Here is a 23,918-nt window from a genome sequence, read left to right on the forward strand (position 1 = left end):
ACCATAATGAGGCCTTAACCCTCAGTGAAAACAAACCAGTGTGCTGGCTCTGCTGGTGTGTCAGATTTTATTAGACGTTTAACTGCTTCATCGTGGGCACACACAAGCTATTACACAACTCAAGTACAGGAGGGGAGGTGGTACGCCACCATCTGCTCCACTCCCACATGTGAAACGTTCAGGCTGGAAAATTAGCTCAGAGGAATGAGGTTTAAAGTATTAATACATGTATTTGGAAACACAGACTCTCCCGACGCTGATGGAGCAGGAAAATACAGAAAAAGAGGAAAAATTGTCACAATACGACTCCAGAAGCTGCGAGGATGTGAAGTGTTTTCCAGTCATGGCCTCTCGTGAGCAAAGATCCCGTCGAAATCCTCTTAACTCTTCTGACAGTTTGACACAAAGCTGTAAAAAATGAGGATAAATGAGTTTATTTCCATTGTTCAGGAAACTCAAAGGAGGGATTCTCGCTCTGACTGCAGCTGTGCGTGGTTCAAAGAAATGTCCATCACTGTGTTTTTCTTTCTGACCTGCATGTCTAACCTCATGTCTCATATGTCTATACTGTAGATACGTTGAGTTGATATTTATGACGGCGTGTTATGAGATGATGTGGGCGAATCAGCCTGCGTTGCACTGAGAGGACGCTGTACATGTTTGGATTGTATGACCGTGGGCTGAGCGCTCATGTTGGGACTAAAAATAGAGTTTTTTTAGTGAAAGATGTGGATTTTATTCCTCTGAAGGCCTTACTGCGTTATTGACCGGGTGTGTTTTGATTTGATTTGTCCATACTGATGTCTATTAAATAACAAACTTTGCGTACGGCCCATGTGGAAGCAGACATTCTGGATATTCATGGTGTTCATCTTTGAGATTTGGTTTTACTAAGTAATTTCTTATTTAACAGAGATGTTTTTTTGAAGTGTGTACGGTAAATCCCGCTCATGATTGGGTTCAGACAAACTGGATCATCCAAAAGCTCACACTGTGTAAAACCTGCTGCTTAGTTTTGACTTAAACTGGCCACATATCAAGTAAAAGAACGTTAAACTCTCAGATTGGTGGTGAAAACTGAATGAAAAGTACAATGATAAGCAAAAAAAATGCATTTTTTAACTTTTAGAAAAAAAAATGTAAGCCTCCACATTCATACATTTTATTTATTAAATCATCCTGTAATAAAACAAGCAGAAAAGCCAACGTGAAAGAGTAAAAGCTGCAGTTCTATAAGTGTCCACCGGGGGGCTGGCTGTACCAGACAAGGATCCCCTTAAGTTCCATGTTAAAACACCCATTTTTAAAATTAAACATATTGGTTTAAACTTGTTTATTACAGTATTATGGTGTTTTTTTGTTTTGTTTTTTTTGTCCCACTTCTAAAATATAAGGATGGAAAGTTGCATAAATTTGCATTATTTTGCTCTCTAAATATGAAATGTTGGCAACTACATTCACGTTTGAATGATAAAGAAGATTTTGATTATTTCATTGAGATTTTAACCTTTTGATCTTGTTGTCTTGACACAACAATGCTGTATGCAAGGGTTTCTATCTCAAAACGTCAAGATAAGTTGATTTTTATGATATAAAAAAAACAAGGTTTCCCACTACAAGATAAAGAAAAAAAATCATGAATTGAACTGAATTGAAAAAATCCTAACTTCAAGAAAATAAAAGCAAAAACAATTGCTCAGATAATAAAAGAAAAACAACAAAACCAAGATACTAAAATATGAAAGTACCAATGAAATACTGAGACATAAAAAAAATAAAAAAAATTGAAATAAAATAAAATAAACATTAATCATGGTTGAAATAAAGTAACCAGAAACTTAAAGGTCCCATATTCTGCTCCTTTTCTGCAGTTTAATATGGATCATTGATGTCTTCATGAAATGGTAGTAACATATTTTGGTCCAAAAAGCCAATAAATCAAGCACAGCAGCATTGTTTCCAGGCTCTCATAGCCCCTCTGTTCAGAACGCTCTGATTTAGTGGGCGTGGCCTTCATATGTAAATGAGCCACCGCTGATACCGCCCCGCTCTTCCGCGTCACTGAGAGCGGCGCCACGAGCTCCGAGTGCACAATGTTTAGAAAACAGAGAAGCTCGTTTACCGTAACATTACAGGCTGAAACAACAGGCTAACCGCAGCTAAAGTTAGCATCCTGAAGCTAACACAGAGACAGGGGGGACACTGAGGAAAAAGCTCTTCCATCTGCTCCCAAACAGCTCGTTTTAGGTCAGGATTTTACATTCACAAGCACTACTAAATACAGGTTTTGTCATTAAATATCACATTTTGTGGGCTGGGAGGAAAGACAAAGACCCACAAATTTCACTAAAAGACTTAATAAAGTGATTTTTGCATAATATGGGACCTTTAACTTTGTGAAAATATGAATGGATGTATGTCCACTTGGGGCTTCCATACCTGACAGTGACTTCACACCTAAAGAAAAGTTATCCTCTGATGTTTCAAGTATCAATTTAAAGATTTTAAGGCTTAAACATTAAAATCAATTTTTTCAAGATGTTCTTCCTTTTTTTTTTTTTTTTGCACTTACTCATATTATGCCGTTTTTTTTCTTGTCAAACGCAGCGTTTGTCTGCACAGTCTGAGCTCTGCGATGCAGCTTCCATCATTCCATTCAGCTCTGATGAATCCAAACATTGTTATCGAACATGTTTCCAATGAGATTCATCATCAGGGTCAGAACTCTGTGTTCCACTCTGACTGTGATATTAACACATTTTTAACTTTTAACTCTAAATTAATGGAGTTTTACTTTTTTTCAGTTAAGAGTTGTAATAATTTTCCAGCAGGAGTTTCAGTTTGTTCCCCCTAAAACAAATGTAAGAGCATGGGCTTCTGCAGACATGTTTGATTTCACAAGAAGAAGAATAAAAAGTTGAAGTCTTGATTCTGGTTTTAAGGCTTTTATTTTCGCCTATGTGTGGATGTAAACAGAACAAAGTGGCGTGAGAAGCACCCTGAACGATGCTTTATCTGACATTTAAACAATTCTCTCGATTCAAAGATCTGTTTTTCTGGCTTCATTAAAGAGCTCTTTTATTTCTACGCCTTTAATGTTCATGACACCAAACCATCCACACTCTGATGCTGCACACGCAGCCTGTGTCCCCTCCGAGCGTAATTAACGATGACTCATGAATAATGAATTCAAAATATGTTTCTCGCCTCTCTTTGGGAGGAAACATACAAAGACTGCTCGTATGTTTCTACACTTTAAGAAGATTTACAGCAGTAGTAGCTGCTTTAGGAGCTAAATGCTAACACTGGCATTTGTTCTGTTATGAAAGAGATAAAGATTTGACCAGATGTTTGTTCCACATTGCTTTTAAATCAAAATGAATCCAATAAAAGCCATAAAACAGTCTGATAAAACCCACAACCTCCCTAAATGCTCCAATCCCACAAGATTTCTTCAGCTAGATAAAAAATAACTGACCCATTGAGAAAAGACCTGAAATGTTTGTGCTTAGGTCATGATAACTCATCTTAAAGTTCAAGACATTCAACCGCATGATTGCACCAGAGTCAAAGTCAGATAACTTACATCAAAAGGCTTCACCACAGGGAGGATAAATGTTTACGTCACGGCAGTCCGTCACAGAGTTACTGAGATGTTTCACTCCTGACTAATGGAGGATGCCGTCGCTGAAGTGTTTTGATCATGTTCTCATAGTGACGACACTTTGGCTTCACATGAAGACAAACCGGTCATGTGTCATTGTTTCACCTCAGCTGTTCTTACTGCAGTGGCTTTAACAAACCAGCCTGGACCTCACCCGGTTAAGTTTATTTTGTCAGAGTTTATTTACAGCTCTCTGTGACTCTGTTTATTTAAAACCTGTGTTCAAAGCTTTGATTGATGGACGCAAGGAGTAGGTTTTCTTAAAACTCCTGTGTGGAGATCCATTGGTGTCTATCGGTGACAAGAATGTATAATTTTTTTATAGTAATTATTAATCCCCAAAACTACTTTTTCAGAGTGTAGATAAAAAGGATTATCTTCACAAAGCAGAAGTAGATTTTTATTATTATTATTATTTTTTTATTTATTTATTTTTTTTTACTTTTTTTCTAAAAGAACTACTAAGAAGACAAACTTTGTTAATTAATTTTGACAATTTTTAGATGTAGTACATCTTTGTCCATATGGATCCCAAAAATTAACATAAAACAAAAGTCCTTTACAGGAGCCTTAGGTGCAAATTTGGGATCATTGTTCTTCATTTGATGCCCATATAATCTTCTGTTTTTTTTTTTATTTAATTTTATTTTATTATTTTTTATTTTGTGACATTAAACACAAAAATATATTATCCTTTTTATCATCTAAAATTTAATGTGTCACTACTTTGGCACTCAAATACACCCAGTTGCAATTTCAAGATCAAGCAACTCTGTTTTTAATCAATTTATTATATAACTGCAAATTTATTGTTTATTTCTTAAAAATGGTATGACAAAAATTTTTTTTTTTACTAATTTTCATAACAAATGTAGAATATTTTGGATCAATATTTAAGTTGTTTGAGCAATGCATTCATTACAGAGCTACTGGGTGCTGGATTATGTTTAATCATGGCAGAATTTTTTTCTTTCTTTTTTTTTTTTTGTTAATTCTGTGACAGTTGAGACAGAAATATATAATCCCTTTTATTGTCTAAAATTTAATGTGTCACTACTTTGGCACTCAAATACACCCAGTTGCACTTTCAAGATCAAGCAACTCTGTTTTGAATCAATTAATTCTATAACTGCAGCTTTATCTTTCATTTATTTAAAATGATAATAAAAAATATTGTTTAAATTTAGCCTTTAAAATACAAAATTTGCTAATTTTCATAATAAATGTAGAATATTTTGGACCAATATTTAAGTTGGTTGAGCAACGCATTCATTACAGAGCTATTGGATGTTGGATTATGGGTGATCAAGGCGTAATTTTCTATTATTATTATTTTTTTACTCTGGAGAAATAATTATCTCTTTACTGGGGAATGCAAAATGGTGATGTATTACAATATAATAATAATAATAATAATAATAATAATAATAATAATAATAATAATAATAATAATAATACAACTGGCACAAAGGGCATGTTACTGCATTAAATATTCTAACTAAAACACATTTTCCCCAAAATTATTTCTGAGTATTGATTTTGACATAGTTTAAAAATTAGAGTGTTTTTACGCTTTCATTAAATTAAAGTTTCTAAATCCTCTTCCATGACTTTGAAGTTACAGCTGCAGAGCTTCAAGCCACCTATAGGGGGCAGCAGCTGCACCTCGGAGCATCTCCACGAAGAAGAAAGGCCTCGTAGGATAGAGGGTGGAGAAAAAGAAGCAGAGGGACTTCTCCTGTTTACAACAACATAATGGAGCCAAAATGGTCAAACAACATCTGCAAGCGAGCTTTATTGACCGGATTAACGTTATTTATTGTATTAGGTGAGTGTGAACGCCCAGTGTGGGTGAAACTTCGGTTTGAAATGTTTGATTCTGAGCTCATTATTTAAGGTGGGATATCAGGTTAGCTTGCTAGCAGTGTTGTATCGCATCTCATGTACGGGAGACACCTCACTACACCCCTAACCTCTGCTCATAATCCTGCTAATTAATGTCTCTTTGTTTGAAATCAGAGCCGGAGGCGAAAATTGAAACAGCCGAAAACATTTTCATTACAGACTAGAGCTACGCCCTGCTTTGTACTCATACATGTACCGTTACTGATGTTTGAGACGGGGAAGTGAAATTATCTAAAATCTAAATAAGATTTGGTAGAGAGAAGTGGTGTTCTGTCGAGTTGTGCTGCTTTGCCGAACAGTGTTACCGTGTTTAATTACAGACACGAACGATTGTACTTAACAACTAAAATGAGCACATTTTTGCCGCTGTAAAATACTTAATCTGATTATTTAGGAGAAATGTACTAGATACAAATCGTCTATCTCGCTGCTCTCGTGCACCGAGTGGTGACAACCGCCTTGTATTGTGTTGATGCGCGTGCGCAGATTAGCTGAGAGTCATATCTCGCTAGGGAACACAATTCAACGGAACACCAGCTCTTGTTGGTACCTTTCTGCGGGAGGGGACAGTGGTACCAACCGTGGAAGTAACGTTGAATAGAAAGTCCCACTAGATGGTACACGATTACATCAAGCTAAAACAAATGTTCTTGGGTGTGTTCGCCGATTTTACGAGCGTTAAGTGTTAATGTATAAATGTTAACCAGTGTGCCCACATGCATTTACTTTAGGCGATAAACAAAGCCACCTTAACATGCTATTGTTTTAAGTAACGGTGTCGTGACGCATGAGTTTGTACGTTTTCTACGTGTCGCTTTGAGGAACACAGGCTTCAAATGAAAGCCAGACCTCTTACAGTGATTAACGCACAGATAAATCGTTGTTAGTTGTATTTAGGACAACACTGTGGCTTTAAAACGGTGCCAACTCATCAGTTATTTATGTAGCCCGACCTCACCTTGACTAGCCTAGCATCTCATTTCCTTGTTGGCTTACCTCCCCCCTGACTCAGATGAGACATTACACATTGCCTTTTTTAGACACAACACAACTGCAAAACTGTTTAAAATAAATCTAAGTGTATTTGTTTTAACTCTGGGACAAATATCTTCTTTTGATTTACGTGTCACTTCTGGAAACCAGCTGGCTTTATAAACAATACACATCTCTCAGCTAAAACACTAACAAGCTGTGTGTTTCATATTACATATGAGTGTTTTACCTCCAATAATCACTCAGAAAACTTTCAATATGAGCTGTATTTTGAATTATTTTGGGAGTAAATGAATGAAATTGAACTAATTTGATGCAGTAATGCCCTACAGGTGGAGATAAATGTTCTGTGTTGAGCTTTGACCCCCTATAACTCTGGACAGAGAAGTATACTTGAGTCTCTGTGCTCAAAATCTCAGACTAATAACATCTGACCAGAGGAAATGCATGACAGATGCTTCCTTCCTCTCATATTGGGAAATTATCTTCAGCTGATTATCTGGCTGGCTGCTGTCATGGCCTTTCTGTTGTTTCAATGCAAAGTATTCCCAGGACTCTGAATCTTTGTAGCTTCCGCCCGAGGCAGAATTTAGTCTAATTGCTGTGTCAAGTGCAGCAGACATGGGCCTTTTTGTGGCCCTCTTTTATTTCCATCAAGGCTTTTAAATCCTCCTCCTATTGTGGGAGCAGATGTGAATGTGGTGTGTCACTGTTTGTTGAAGCTGTGGTCTGACATTTCTGACAGTTTTACTTATCTCTATTCAGGTTGCGAACGTATAAGTGTATCATCAAGTATTCAAATCTGAGCTGAACATTATGTGCAAGTTATTAATCACTAAGCCTTCTGAAATGTATAAACCCCAAATAGTAAGAGATGGGTGAAGTATATGTTACAGCTGGTGAGGAAAGGCTAAACAGAAATATAAGAATAACATCCAATGATAGAGGTGAACAATATGAACAATTAGGGCTCTAATTTTGTGCTACGCATCGCCGTGCACTGCTAATTTGACAATTTGGTAGACTGTCTGCGCAGAGATGGGTGTGACGGCGCGCCAGGGGGAGTTGACGGCGCACCAGGGGGAGGTGTCAGCAGATTCATGTTGGCGCAGTGACAATTTTGTGCCATAAAAGTGTGCTAAAAGCTCGCCAGCTCCAACCTGGTCTATTCTCGGCGCAAAGCGGAGCGCACCCCACGCAGCTGTAATTTGGTGACAGGCGCACATGTGCGCACATGTCAACAAAGCCTCAGAGGCAGGTTTCCAGAGTGTCAGGCACATTTTAATGCAAAAAACAATCACAGCAATCACTATTTAATGTAACCGTCTGAACCAGCATATACATTTGTATTTCTATATTGATGTCAGATTAAAGCCGTTTGTCATCATGGAAGGTTAACCTGACGGCAGCTGAAATTTTGATGCACATCTTACAATTAAACAATAAACAGCCTTAACATCTGATACTGGGTATATATCTGGCTTCTCTCATTTCATTTCATTCAAAGAAAAGAGGGAGAGAAAAGACAAAGAAAAAAGAGACAAAATAAATGTATGTCACTCAGGATTTACCCGTAATATCCCATATTTCTCTGTTTTAGTCTTCATTTTTAACGTGATCTAAAAAGATGGAGTACATTATTGTAAGGAGGATGAGGTGGAGACACTAGGAGAGTATACAGTATATCACCAAAGGTTCTGCTATTTGGTGATGACAAACCAGGAGTGCAGGTGGATCAAAAGTATTCTGAATGGATAAACCAGCTGTGTGACTGTCTCTTCATTTTGTTCTCCTATTAATGACAAAGGAACAGATTAAATCTGTCCCGGGAGCTGGCCCACACGGTGACGCACTTCGTGTCCTCCGATGTGCCCCGCTGTCCATTCTCCTGCTGCAGGGTGAGCGGCTCTGACCGTCCGCTACCGGCTCTTTCCAGCACACTGTTTCCGAGGAGAGGCACTCAGTTGATTGGTGAAAACAGCGCTCGGCTGTGTTAAACCCACTCGCGGCTTTTCTCCTCCCTCTCTGCCATTTGCGCGGAGGGAGGCGTGGACGCGCAGCTCTGCGCTCCTCAGCGCCTTGACTGCGCCTCTCTTGGCACTGCAGGAAACTTGCAAAGTGCAAGTTTCGTGCGCTGGTCACGAAGGCTGGCGCAGGGCAGGTGCGCCTGCGCTTGTGCCTGGTCCACGAAATTAGAGCCCTAAGTGATGAAAAAACAAATTTTTTATGATAAATTCTGAAAGATTCCTGTAACTGGAGTTTATACTGGCAGGGATACTCCATTTGTCTAATACAGTTTACACACTGAGCCAATCCAAAGTGCTTTCCAAAGTAATAAAACAAAGATAGTAGGGCTGTCACTTTTCCTCAAAATCAAAGTCGAACGGTTTTCAACCATAAACGAAAATAATCGAAGATAATCGAACACCCCCCCCCCCCCCCCCCCCCCCCCCGCCGCCGCCGCCGCCGCTGACCGGCTGTGAATCACAGACACGAGACATTTCCTTTATATTCTCAGCCTTTTTTTATTGCCACAAACACTGCACAACGGCACTAACTGACTTATTTTCTCATATTATTTGCCAGAAACACAAGCCTGTCAACCTGCTCAGGATCAAGTGCTGCTCTTTTTTTGTTAACAATGTTGCCTGCTGACGAGAACACCCGTTCAGAGCGCACTGAGGTACCCGGCACACACAGATATTTACGAGCCAACTTTGAGAGCTGCGGGTATCGAGCACACCCTATTTCTCTCCACCAAAGCAGGGGGTTGCTGTCTGCAGAGAGTGGGTTCTCTCTCATGTAGGTTTGTATTTCTTGAATGGAACTCGCGTTACTTACAACAGAGTCACTCGTTTTGTACAAACTCCCAAACAGGGAGCCCATCGCTCCAAGAGCAGCTGCCCTCTCTTCAGGTTTACAGTCACTGTCTGTTTCATAGTCATTCATCTCACGTGACAAGCTGTCAATGACAACATTTTTCTTCTCTGGTGAAAGGTGGACTAAGCGAATGAACCGGGGGTCCAGGAGCGCTGCTTTATTGAGAAGCATCCACTCGCCGCTCTCCTCACAGTAGCGCGCTTTCAGATTAGCCAGCATCCGCTCTGTGAACATTATAAAAAAAAAAAAATATTTTTGTCCTAAACTGTCATGTATTCTGAAGTAAATACAAACCTCTGAATAAATCGTTTTTAACACTGAAATACGTATATTTTGATCATTTAAAAGCAAAGCTGGCGCAGATTTAGACAGAAAAAAATTGTATGAATACCTCTCACATTCGTGATGACTGGTCTGTATGACGGGTCGGGGGTGCTCAGCTGTGACAGCATGACGTGCTGCAGAGGCAGGACAGCTGATGCTGTGGGGTAGGCATCCGTCGACAGGGCCTGAGTTGCCACTTTAAATGGCTTCAGAATGTCCTTAAGCTGATCCACCATAGACCATTCCAAAGTGCTGAGCTCCAAATGGGACAACTTCTTTTCAAAAACAACGGCAGCCACTGCAGCTTGTTGCTCGGATGCGCGACAAATCATGTCGTAAGTGGTATTCCATCTGGTAACGCAGTCATTTATGAGTCTCTCTTTTTTTAATCCAAGAAGCTCCTGCTTTTCCTCCAGAAGGCAGGAGTCGGCCGGAGACCTCCCGAAATGAGCCGCAGTTTGTTTCAGTCTGGAGAGCGCTGTCTCAACTCCTTTAGCCTCCAGTCCCTTGCGCACTGCCAGGTTCAGGGTGTGAGCCAAACACGGTACATCAATAAGCCCCAAATTGTGCACGGCGTTCACATAGTTAAGAGCATTATCTGTGGTAACAGACACGACTGCCTCCCGGGGTATGCCGAAGTCCTCCAGCGTGCTACTAATACTAGCGGCTACGTGTGCAGCTGTGTGGCTCCCTCTAAGCTCTTTAGTGCACAAAACATAGTTTTCAAGTTCCCATGTGTCAGAAATGAAGTGAGCCGTCACCGTCACATAAGCATGAGTAGCCATCGATGTCCACCCATCGGTAGTAAGGGAGAGCGTCTTGTCTTTTAATATAGTCTCAATGTTTGCCCGCGTAACATCGTACAGCTTTACGATGTGGCTCGAAATGGCGGTGCGGCTAGGAATGGTGTACCGTGGCTCCAGTTCCATCATCAAGTCCCGAAAGCCCTCTCCCGTAACCACACCAATGGGCCGCATATCCTTGCATATGAATCGTGCAATCTTGTCCGTAATAGCTTTTTTCCGCACCTCTGGTAAGGACCCTGCCGAAAAAAACGTTGTCACACGGGGCTGAACACTCGATGAAGCACCGCTGCACTTTGGCGCCTCCTCCTCGACTGCATGGCTTGGATGAAAAGCCGATAGATGAGACCGCAGACTTGTTGTTGAGGACGAGTAGGTAAACTGCTTTCCACATAACCGACACACAGCCCGGTCTTTGTTTTTAATTTTCCCATCAATGGCGTAGAACCCAAAATACTTCCACACATTGCTCCTCAGATGATTCGGTGTTATTATTGAACGTCGTCCACTGTGGCTTTCTGCGTCTTCCATTTTTATCAACTATACTTCACTCTTTGGTCACTGAGGTCAAGAGAGAAGTTCATACGCGATGGAACTGTCGAGCTTTGCGGACAGCGCCCTCTGCTGGATGAAAGGGTTCACTGCTCCAGGCGCCCTGATGAGCTGCTGAACCCAATATTTTACGTTCGAATATGTATTTACTAATCGGTTACGGATATTTATCCCCATGTTCGATTGATTATTCGAATATCGAACATAAAGTGACAGCCCTAAAAGATAGAGACAGAAATACAGTTAAAAAGGAGCAAGATTAAAAGATTTAAACCCAGCAGAACAAATTGTTTACTACAAAGACTCTGTCATTTATTTAAAGTAGCGTACAGAGTTGTTCGAGGGCACATTTTAATAATTTATGGATATCAGTAATTAACTCAAGCAGACAGATTGTACCCTCGTACGCCCTTTTCCCTCAATTCTTGCCAGACACCATAACGTCACGTCAGAGAGGCTCTGATTCATCTTTTTAAACACAGATGAGTTTAATAACATTATGGGCGCAAACGCCAGAAACTTTTACTGATTCAAACTCGCCGTCCAAATCCAAATGTCAGGAGCAGAGTCAGCTTTATTCCCTATCTGTGTGTGTGTGTGTGTGTGTGTGTGTGTGTGTGCTTAAAGTGGAAACTTGACTCCAGCTTTAGTTGCTGAGACGCACACAAATACTCACACACACACAAATCCCCAAGAAAAACTTACATGAGACAGAAATAAACTCGGCAAAAAACACCAACAGAGCCAAACAAACAGAAGTATGTTATACAAACAGGCCCCTTTATACACACACAGTGACCAACATATACACTGTCTGCACACAGGTCAAGGGCCTCTGTTCATTAATACACACACAGGACGGAAAAGAATAAATATTTAATGATGCACGTTGCTAAATGAAGCATGTGGATAAGGACATATTAATATGTTTTATGGTGGATTGTTAAGGATGACATGAATATTTAAAATCTTATTTAATTAATCAATTTTTACTGAAGAGTTAACCTCACAGTTGACAAAACTGCAAATGTTTGACTGTTTTATGCTCCGAGTCTATGATACCTGACTGGTCCCTGCACCATCCCGTCTCATAAATGCAAAAACACACTCCTGGTGGATTACTTTGTAACACGAGAACCATGCTGGGTTTTTGTACTGTTTCTGAAATGTATCTTAATCATTTACTATTTAATGACTCTGTTCAAAAGGCCTGGCTGGGAAAGTCGGAGGGAAAGTTTTAGTCTTTTCTTCTTTTCAGGCTGGACTGTTATGACTGATTCAGTTTGTCTAAGACTATTTAAAGTGCAGTGACTCAAACGAGGAGTTCAAGGTGATATCCAGCAGTTAGCTTTTAGATTGACACTCCTCTGCTCACTTCCTGTAGGGGACAAAAAGCTGCTGTGAAGCATGAAAGGTGTTAACCTCAAGTCTGACCAGCAGAAACATCCATCAGTACAAAAACCTTTTCTCATGTTGTCTTTCAACCGGGACGCCAAACACAAAACCTGTATTCAACTCGTTCACTTTATTACCAAGAGATGGAATGAACCTCTTTGTCCAGCCATGATGCCAAAATCATCACACACGATGGATAATTGGAATAGAAATTGACTTCAAAGTGATACTCCGGGGTGGAACAAGTTGGGTCCTATCACAAGGTTTAGGGCAGAAATTACCCCTACAGCAGTGATTTTGTGCAGCAGAAGCCCAGAGCGCTCGCACCAAACACCCCCTCCCTGCTCCTCTGCCGGTTTCCTCTGCACTCAGACGGGGCCATATTTTACTTGACCAAAAACACAAATAAACGGACTCCCACTGAAAAAATCTGATATCTGTCTGCATTCACGCTTTATTAGAGAATTTTCAGCGCGTTGCTTTCACACAAAAACACCGCTAAATAAGGCTCTAAAGGGGCTGCTTACACGACAGCAGTTTTAGGATGGAACACAGACTTATTTAGCCGACCTGAAATGCAAACTTTTGTAAACGGCCTACAGAGTGTTTTTTTCTGACATGCTGATGCCACCATTGCTGTGTAATTAGCAAGCTGGAGTATTTAGTGGAAATGCTGATGTCACACTCTGCTTCGCGCATGCGCATACAACAGGACAACAGTACCGTTGTTACAACCGTCACAAACTTCCGTGTTGTGCTTGTGCTGCTCAATCTACTGTATCTGCTGACTGTCTTTATACAAAATGAGCATCTGTTGCTCCACTTCTGCTTAGTATTCACCAACACACCAGATGATCGGCCAAACTCTACTTCTGTTGAGATCTATCAAAAGCGGCGTCTGGACAAGACAGTTGTAGCGCCGACTACAGGCCTGCATGCTTACTACGGCGTTTTCAGTCCCTCTTCATTTCCATGTAAACACAGATTATTTTCTCAGTGTTTTTGTATTTTGGGCAAATTGTGCAAATTAGTACAAAGTAGCAAGGAGTAGGAATGATATCAGCTGGGTGGCAGTTAGGGGTGGGCAGTAGTGGGAATTTTGGTATCGATCCGATACCAAGTAAATATAGGACTAGTATCACCGATACTGATACCGATACTTTTTACATGAAATATAATGATAATTGAATAATTTTGTGATTTTTGCGTTGAGTAGGTTGATTCTGATTCTGATTATGGTAAAACACAGCAGAAAGAGTTTAGGCAAAAAAAGCTTTTTATTAACTAATTAGCTAATATTTAAATGTATAAAAATTTTAAATGTATAAAAGTAATAAAATAATTATTCTACCACCACAATTGTTTTAGGAAAAAAAATCACAAGAGCAAAATAACAAAAAGGTCCCTCCTATTTGCACAGAGAAGCGGCAGATGGAGGAAAGTAAAGGAAATTGCTGGACGACGTAAGAGAAACTGCAGCATTGATCTCATCACGCTAGTATCAATCCGATACCAATACTCATCTTGGTATGGATGCTGTCAATATTTAGATCGGTACGTCCACCCCTAGTGGCAGTATTTTTTTTTTGTAAAGGTACGACAAAGACATCGCAGCAGGGTGCAAAACTTGTCATGCACAAGTTTTTGGTGGTGGTGGCACAGAACCAGGGAAATGTAAGACGACCAACTTCTACACTGAATTTGAATAAAAACACTCAATCAAGCCTTTTCTAACATTATATACAACATAATAAACAATAAATGTGTAAATGATTTGTGCTGATTTTGTGTCAGATTGATATTGGCATCAACTAATATTCAAGCCTGCAGTATCAGTGTTGTATTGGCTGTGAAAAGGTTGTATCAGGACACCCCAAGCCCGAAGCACTTCCTGGTCTAAAACCTGCCTCTAGAAGCGGTTATCAGTTATTGAGAATTACTATATAAAAAGTGTCAGTCTTGTTGCTGATGGTCCTGTTTAGGTTGTAGAGAGTCACTAGCAGCAAGACTACAAACAGGGGCTTTAAAAATGGACCAAACTCTGAGGTCTTTTTGTGTTCTTGTGCTCATTCCTCCTCAAAATAAAACTTTTTTTCATTTACCTGTCGAGCATCGGGACAAAAACTTTGAGTATTTTCAGCTGTGGTTTGCAGAGCTGTCTCATCCTGTCTGTGGAAATTATAAACACGTTGTTGAGTGTTTTGGAGACAGGAAACTCTTCAAACACATGGATCTGTTGCTCATAGTGGACTTCCTGTGTAATATTTCATTGTCTCACTGCTACCTGAAACAACACGGGCCGTTCACTGCTGCTCCGTGTGTTGTTTTAACTGCGTCGCTTTGATCCTACCTGCACCTGCAGTTCACTTACACTGCTTGCTATTATTCCCTGTTTTCCCTCTCCTATGAAAAAGTTCTGCTTTGTCAGACGGCTACCAGAGTGTTTTTAATTTAGCATAATCTGTAAGTTATTCTGTAATTATTGGGTGGAAAGTTTTATAAGTGGCCTGTCAGAAAAAAGTGACATTTTTTGAGAGTTGTTCCCAGAAAATTAATTTGTATTCCGTCTTATTTTTCAGTTTTTAAACCCACATCGGCGATTGAAATCCAAGCCGATTCTGAGGTGATTCTGCAGAACGGCACCATGGGAACCCTCCGATGCAGCTTCAGGTCGACCGAAGTGGTCAGCAGCTCCACCTCAGTGACCTGGAGCTTCCAGTCGAGTCAGCCTGACAATCAGTTCTCCAAAGCTCCGTACACAGTGAGTCTTTCCCCCTTCTTTCCAGGTCGTGTCCGCTCCGGGACGATTCCCACAGCTTCAGGATGTTTTCCTGCGATTGTCTCTATCTGCCCTGTCACATAAAGGCCTCAGCTGCTCCTCATTGTGATGGTTTCACTATCCAGACGTGTCTCAGTGCCAGGCGTTTATTTTCACTCGATCTGAATACGACACTTGTTCCTTTTACTTGTGTTTTGTTTTCAGGCTCACTCCAGCTGAAGCTCCCGTCTCTGAAGCTCCGTTTGTGTTTTTTTGTCGGCTGTGTATCTTACGTCTCTATCATACTCGAGTGTCATTGTTTAATCTCTCGGTTTGTTTTGGTATCTTTGTGTTTCTTGTTCTTCTTGGTACACAAACCCTTTTGTTCAGACAGGCGCTGAAGTGTTTATACTGGGAGTCAATGGAGTTTTATACTGGAGAAATTATTAGTTAAACAGATGATCAGCACATAAGACATTTTCAAACAACAGGGATTTACTGTTGAGGGCTAAAGCTCGAGTAAACATGACTAACTGTGAATTTAAAGGATCATTTTTGGCACTTCAGCTGGTTGAAGCGTCATCTTTGATATACAAGTGCCACTTTTTCCATATATTGATGCTAAACTGAGCTCAACTCACATTTAAAGAGTTTTCTGAATGTGCTAAACTTGTGATGAAACGTAAACAGAGCACCGTGCGCACAAGTGTTGAATGAAGTCAGTTGAGGAATCCAGATCAGATCCCATCCACATCAGCAGCTCGTCTTTGTGCACAGATCACCGAGGCTGGGCGGGGGCCTACCTGTCTGCTCCGATATCCTGCAAACATAATGACATAGCCGTGGGGTTTTTAAATTGCAGAGTATTCATGCCAGAGCAGAAACACGCAGCCAGTGTTTGGAGTGTGTCCCAGCTGAAGCCTTATTTCTCCACTCCACTTTAATCACTTTGAGCTTCTCAAATCGCAGCATCCTTCTTGTAATAGTGTCATCTTTTTGGTGGCTGAAAGCGAGCTGAGTCACCACTAGAAAGTAAACACCACAAGCCACAAGGTCAGAGGAGATCATCTGTCCTGTGATCGGAAAGCTGCACATCCTGCCCACATTTTGGTTTGGTGGTCTGCAGCAGCCGAGCAGAAAGAGATTTACAGCTTCATACACTCTGGAAGCAAAGTGTAATCAAATGTGCATGTGTTACATTGAAAACACAAGCTTCATTATTATTACTATTATTATTGTTATTTTTTATAATTTTTATTTTTTAATTTTATTTTCTCATTTTGTTTTTATTTCTAAATATTTTATCTCATTTTTATTTTTGAATATTTTAATATAATTTTTTATTTTTAAATATTTTTTATCTAATTTTTATTTTTAAATATATTTTATCTAATTTTTATTTGTAAATATATTTTATCTAAGTTTTATTTTTAAATATTTTTATCTAATTTTTATTTTTGAATATTTTTATCTAATTTTTATTTTTAAATATTTTTATCTAATTTTTATTTTTATTTTTCCTCTCAATTCTTAATCAACATAAAAGAGTAGGTCTGTTAGTTTAGGTTCTATAGGAGTAAATAAGGGTATCTGAAGGCAGTCTAAATCTGATTTAAGCAAACAAAGTATATACATCGATTCTTTTATCTTTTACATTTTAGTTGCTTATTATATTTATTAATTTTTTTTTTTAGTACGTAAACTAATTTATATTATTATTATTATCATAACCCTTATTTTATTTATCTTCTTATTTCTTTATTTTTTTCCCCTATAGTTCCCTTATAGTCTCTTATAGAATACTTATAGTGCATATGTTTGTAGGTAAGAAGGTATACAAGTAGCGGTATATTTGTAGTATACAATTTTAGAAATTAAATTAAAATTAAATATACATAATCTCGTAGTATTTTCAACTTAATTTTTTTTTCTTTCTTTTTTTTAAAACTTTTTAGTGATATATATGAGTATGTGTACCTATAGGTAACAATGGGTATCGCTAAATATATGTTTGTGGATGTGTAAACATAAGTTTATGTATGTGCATGTGTGTGCGCGTGTATGAGTGAATGTAAATATAAACATATATACGTTTGTTTAAATATGTAGATACATAATCATATTATTAATATTATTTTTTATTATTTTATAGTTATTAGTCTGTCTTTCTTTCATTCATGTTATATAAAAAAAGGTATTTTCATGTAGTATAAATATTAAAGAAAAAATCTGAAACTAATGAAAAGGAGCAGAAAGAAGAAAAATCTTATTGCATCCGCCCCTTCACTCACAAAATGTTAACTAACCTAAAGAAACACACACAAAAAAAAAGTAATACTGTTTGGTCAGCATGCCTGTTAACCTTCTACTGGATCATTCTTGGAGCAAAATGAAAAGCAAAACGATTCACAAACGTAAAAGTGAAGTTCCACCAAAACAAAGCAAAACAAAAAAAGGTTTGGTTTTGCTTTTGCACTCATGTCAGAGATTATACACGATGCTCTTTGGTCGGGTGATGCTCTGTAATTTATAAATAAATTACCAGGGGAGATAAGGAAGAGGAGAAAAAAAAGAAGAAAAAAAGAAAACACAAACTTCTTGGTTGTAATTAATGATTCAGCCACTTAGTCGAGTGGTGGACGGCGATGGTGTCGTCAGAGCTCGGCTGGAAGATTCTGACTGTGCAGCTTCAACCGGCTCTCAGTCGCCTGCAGCTCCGTGTGCTGGGTGCAGGGTTGTTAAAAGAGAAAGGTTTAAGCCTCTGGCTGCTGCTGTGATCTCCAAAAGCTCCTGTATTAAGGATATTCTTGGCTAAAGTTGCCATGAGTCACATCTTTTGGTATTTTCTTTTCACCGTGTAGTTTAAAGCTCCTGTGAAGAGATTTCACTCTGTGTTGAAATGATCTTCCTCTCTTATCTCTTTGCTGATTTTCTCCTAAACATGCAGATGCTTTTTGATCTGACAGAAAATCTTATCCTCTTTCTTTTTAGAGTCAAATGAATCAGTTGTTGTGGATATTTGCTGCTGGGAGCTTACAGAAAGGCTGTTTCTTTAGAGTGCTGTCAGTCTTCAAGTCTGACACCTACTTCCCTCACAGCGTTGACAGGCGTCAAAAATGACAAAAATAAAAAGATCAATCATGTCTCTGACAGTCTAAATTGATTTAGTAGATGATAAAGAGGAAACAGGATTTTTTTTTACTGTAGTGTAGTTAGTTCCTCTGAAGTAAAACCATCGGCTATACACAGAACAGAAAATGTGCCTTCATTTCCACCTGTGTCGCTGCCTTGATTGGCGGCGCTGACATATTCAGCAGGATTAACGAAGGCTTTCGCTGAATCAACCTGGCTGGTGGAGATACACGGCTGACGTAACGTCCTCCAGTAACCAAAACACACATTTAATGCACTGATAAAATGCTCAGTTCACAGCAGAGCAAATTGTTGCTGATTTGAAGCAGACTAACACAGTTACTAAAAAGGCAATGACTTACATTTACTCTCATCCAAACAACCCTGTGTCATCATATTTACACAGAGAAAAATGGCTGTGAAGGAGCTTAGGTCAGCAGTTTGCTCTAGAGAGAAAGTCTATGAGCCAGTTTACTTTTTCTTTACCTGAACAATTACCACAGGGGGTGGTTAATGTAAGGGGCACAAGTGAGGTGATGTCTTGGACTTTTCATTCCTCGCCATCTTCGACGTAAGTTGAAGTATTTACCTGTTTTTCATTGAATCAAAAACTAGCTTGACAATAGAGATGGACTGATACGTTTTTTTTCAGGGCTGATACCGATTATTAGAAATCAAGGAGGCCGATAACCACTTCCGAAGCTGATATTCATTTGCAGTGAAAGGGAAAATACCACAGACTGTGAAAAAAAAGTGAGGTCTCCACAAAAACTGCACCCCCTGGTGACTGGCTGCAGTTTAGGTCAAAAAATCAATCTCCCCAGTCATTCCAGATGGGCTGTGGTCAAACTTCAGATGGAGGAAGGCTGTTTTTGTGACTGATAAATTTTGTAAATTAACAAAAAAAAAGGCCAAATATCAGCTCATTATCGATCTATCCCTACTTGGCAATAACCTTTAATTGCACATTAGAAGTAGAGCCTGACCGATATGGGATTTTGGGGGCCAATGCTGATACCGATACTGGGGGCGAAAAAATGCAGATATCCCATATATCGACCGATATCTGATATATCGGCTGATATATATAATAAATTCATTGATATATTCAGGATATATGCTAATTATTATAATACCCATGTGATTCAAGACAGAGACAGAACACTATTAAATTAAAACAAGGAACTTTGATTATAAAACTGTCAACAGAAGAACTGTAGTGTAAACCAATGATACATAAGAACGAGCTGTAAACACAATAAAAAATAAAGATATCAAACTGTAAACACAGTAAGTCGAAAAAAAAGTCAAACTGTAAACACACAATGAGCAACTTACACAACGTTAAAACGTCGTTCTATAGTCTTACATTAGATAATGGTGGATGGAGGGGGTGGGCACTCCTGCACTCAGGAGCGGGAGCGACAGAATCTCTGCAGAGCAAAACCTTTTATAATCGGCTACATTTTGGCCGATGTTGATTAATCGGTGACGGGCATAATTGGCCCGATTAATCAACCAGACTAATCGGCCCAACCGATTAATCAACCCGACTAATCGGCCCAACCGATTAATCAACCCGATTAATCGGCCCAACTGATTAATCAACCCGATTAATCGGCCCAACCGATTAATCAGTCGGGCTCAAAAACATCCAACTCCCACACCCAGGCGGTAAAATCAGACCAAATTGTCATTACTGAAGGACAACAGTACCTTAAAGCCCCTCATCAGACCCTCTATCTGGTCTGGGTAGAGTTAAAAGTCTTGTACCTGATGACCTGAGAGGCCAAGTCAGGTTATTAAATCAGAAATGTGCTGAGGGACTGAGGCTTTGAGCACTTAAATCCTCTTATATGCTCTAATAATAGAAAAAATAATATTTTTCTGGAAATATCTATTATATCTAATATCTTTCTTTATCTGACAGTTTTATTCCTGATGTCAGGGAAACCAGATCTTCACTGGAACATAAGTAGAAGAGGCGCAAACAATGTCTAATCCCAGTTGAAACCATTCACACAGTGTGTGAATCAATGAAAATTTGCTCTGCGGTCAGATATCCTGAGTCTGACAGTTTCCCTCTCAGCATTGTTCCCGTTACTGTAACATGAACGTGATCCCACCCCCGAATGGAGAGGTTATCCTCAGACAGCAGGAAGTAATTCATTACTGTTGAATTCTTCATTTTTACACAGCTGATACTGCGAAGAGCAACACAGCCTCGATTTCACAAAGTCTCTGGCGCTGGTCCTGGTGTGTGTGAGCCAGAGCCCGATTAGTGTTGAGGAGACTTCAAGCAAATGTTATTTTTAACCGCAGCGCCCTCGGGGATAGCAGGCGTGTGAAAGGAGAAATCCCGATCCTTTTAGAGGATAATACACGCCGATTTCACGCCCGTGTCCTCGCTAAATTTCTCTTGATTGTGCACTTTGTTGTTGTGTCATAATGACAGATGTTAAGGGTTTGTTGTCACTGCTCTGCTTTGTGGGAACGAGACGACACGTGTGTCAGAGGAGGCAGGGAGACAAAGCAGGGAGATGAGTTGAGACTGGCCCGGATGATTCAGTGTTGTGTCATAAACTGATGTTTGCAGCCGTGGCCTTTTTCTAATTACTGAAGATGCTTCAGCGTGTGAAACCAGGCGAAAAAAAAACAGGTTGGAAAAATGAAAATCAGGATCCTGTTGTTGATCATGCAGGCTCTCTGTCCCACTTTCATGTCCTACTGTAACTGGAACAGAAAACAGAGCCGTGGTCCATGTGAGCACTGATTCCTCTGCTCCTCCCACTAATCTGTGTGCTACCAGAAAAAGGATAAATTCATGTTTGACTGCTGCAGTTAATGAGAAAACTGTTCATAAATCATTATTCTCTATCTGCTGACGTCGTCGGTCTGTTTGCTGATCTTAATTTGTGTGTCTCTTCCTCTTTTTGCAACTCCCTGTGTCCCACCCAGTCACAGCAGATGGCTCTTCACCTATGAGGCTGGTGAACAGCATGAGTTATCGTTACCACTGTTATCAAACGCTGTAACATGTTGGGCAGCTTTGCAGATGGTGGATTTGTTTTTGGGGTTTCTTCAAGACCCTGTGAGGGGTTTCGAAGTCAACGTGAAACAGTTTTACTTTTATTTTTCTGCCTGTTCATAATCCACTATTTAGAGTGAGTTTATCAGCTCTGAATTGGATATTTCTGAATGTTATTTCTCAGTATCTGTGGTCCGATCAGATTTTCCGTGGATAACGTGAGTTAATTTACGGTACACAGAACAAAAATCCCTTTGGTGACACGACTCTGGCCAGCAACTGCTAGTGGTGAGAAGAAAAGGATTTCTTGGATTTGTCTTGTTGTAATGGTGAATTTCTTTTTTTGGGGCTGTTTAAGTTTTTCCTCTCACCCAAATGGTTGTATCCTTACAGAAGAGGATAACGATCATGGGGACAAAAAAACAAATACATCCATTTTTTTTCTAAGAAAAAGTAATAATTCTGACTTTTTCCCAAAATTATGAGTTGAAGTCTAAATTCTTTGAGGAAAAAAAGTCAGTATTATAAGATTAAAGTCAGAAATCTGACTTTTTTTTCAGAATAATAGGACTAACATCTAAAGTTTTTTTTTCATTGTCAGAATTCTTAAATAAAGACCAAGATCTGACTTTTATATCATAAATCCGTTTTTTTATTCTCAGAATAATGACATTAAAGTCAGAATTCTGACTTTAATCTAATAATACTATTTTTTTTTCTTGTTATTATGAGATTAAAGTCAAAATTCTGACTATGATCTCAGAAATCTGAAGTTATCTTTTCCTCATTATTCTGAGAAAAACATCAGAATTCAAACTATTATCTCATAATTCTGATTTTTTTGTTCAGGATTATGAGATTTAAGTCTAAATTCTACCAAATAAAGAGTCAGAATCATTAGATTAAAGTAAGAATTCTGACAAAAAAAGAGTCAGATTTCTGACTTTAATCTCATAATTCTGACTTTTTCCCCAAATTATGAGATTGAAGTCTAAGTTCTTTGAGAAAAAATCAGTATTATTAGATTAAAGTCAGAAATATGACTTTAATCTTATAACACTGATTTTTTTCTCAGAATAATGAGATTTAAGTCAGAATTCTTTGATAAAAGTGAGAGTTCTGACAAAAAAAGTCAGATTTCTGACTTTAATCTCAGAATTGTGAGATTAAAGTTGCCTGTTAGCCTTTGACATTTGAAATTCTTTGTATATTTTACAAAGAGTTGATGTGATATGTTTCTGCGATGAAAGTTGAAATTCTATATTTTGAAGCCAAAGTTATACTGATATATGCTAACTGCTAGCATATTAATGCAGTTTCCCATATGTGTTAGCATCAAGCTTGTACTATTTTGTTATTTTGGTTAATCAGGTGATTTATACCATTTTGAATGTACTGAATATGAATCTTCTGAGAGAGAGTAATGTACATTTCTTTAAGAAGTCAGTTCTTCAGTAAAACTTCAAGCTGAAAACTAATTCGATACGGGAATTGATAGGGATGGAAACCTTTCACATTTGAAATGATATGGTACCGATGCCCGGTACCAGGCAATCGGTACCTGTACTCAATGCCAAGTTCTGGTACTTTTTTGTGTTTACCTGGTAAAAAATATCAATTCGTTTAATAATGAAATATTTTAAAAAATCAATTTAACAAATTTATTTTTCAATATATAACCTTACAATGCTGTGTTCATATCCAGCTTGGAAAATCTCCTACTCTTCTACTCCCTCACAGTCACAAGGATGCATTTAGATACCTAAACATGGCACCTTTTGGTTTTACATGAATCGATACCCGGTAATTTTGACAGAATTCGGTCGGTACCTATAAAAGTACCTAATTCGGTACCCATCCCTAGGAATTGATAAGGTTAAGCACAAAGGCTAACGATAACGATGGATCGAAACATTTCTTCTTGATTCTCAACAGGAACCGGTTTTGGTTCCCATCCCCAGAAAAAAAAGTCAGAATTCTGACTTTAATCCCATAATTTTGACCTATTTTCTCAGAAAAAATAGTAATAAAAAGATTTGGATTTTTTTTTTTCCAGTGGCCTTAATCATAACAACTCATAATTTAGTCTGTTAATCTAGAGTGCGCTGTACAAAAACTAAAAAGCCTGCATGCTCTCAGTCTTCCTCAAATGTGTTTTCAAGTCCTTATTCTTAACATGGATTTCTGCTTTTTGATGCCTGTGGTCAAGAGCTCTGAGCTTTTATTGATCTATGAGCTACTTACTGTCAGAGGAAACAAGAGTTTGCTTCATGAAATACGTATACGACTTTAGTCAAGGGTGCCCTTTGAAGGTCAACAAACTGAATCATCATTGATGACATTGAGTCGACTTATTTTTTCAAGACAAGTTTAGTTTTTCAGCTTCAACACTGTCACAGAGCAAAGCAGCAGCAAGGTAAGCTGCACATTTTACAGATCAGGATCGAAAATGACCCCCTCGTCTTTGTCTATCACAGATTTTTT

The 23,918-nt window shown here is 38.8% G+C and overlaps 1 protein-coding gene across 1 annotated transcript in view; it reads left to right on the forward strand.

The window, feature by feature from the left end:
* Positions 1-5,325: 5,325 nt before the first annotated feature.
* The window catches only part of mpzl1l (myelin protein zero-like 1 like), a 36,706-nt gene continuing 18,113 nt past the window's right edge, over positions 5,326-23,918 (forward strand). Inside the window, exons 1-2 of the mRNA XM_074671940.1 lie at positions 5,326-5,492; positions 15,096-15,277. Coding sequence (XP_074528041.1) covers positions 5,420-5,492; positions 15,096-15,277 — 255 coding nt within the window. The 5' untranslated portion in view covers positions 5,326-5,419. The remainder of the gene's footprint in view (positions 5,493-15,095; positions 15,278-23,918) is intronic.

The sequence above is a fragment of the Halichoeres trimaculatus genome, unplaced genomic scaffold (genome assembly GCF_033239565.1).
Source record: "Halichoeres trimaculatus isolate MK-OKI-2021-1 unplaced genomic scaffold, fHalTri1.1 fHalTri1_scaffold_6, whole genome shotgun sequence".
Taxonomy (NCBI): domain Eukaryota; kingdom Metazoa; phylum Chordata; class Actinopteri; order Labriformes; family Labridae; genus Halichoeres; species Halichoeres trimaculatus.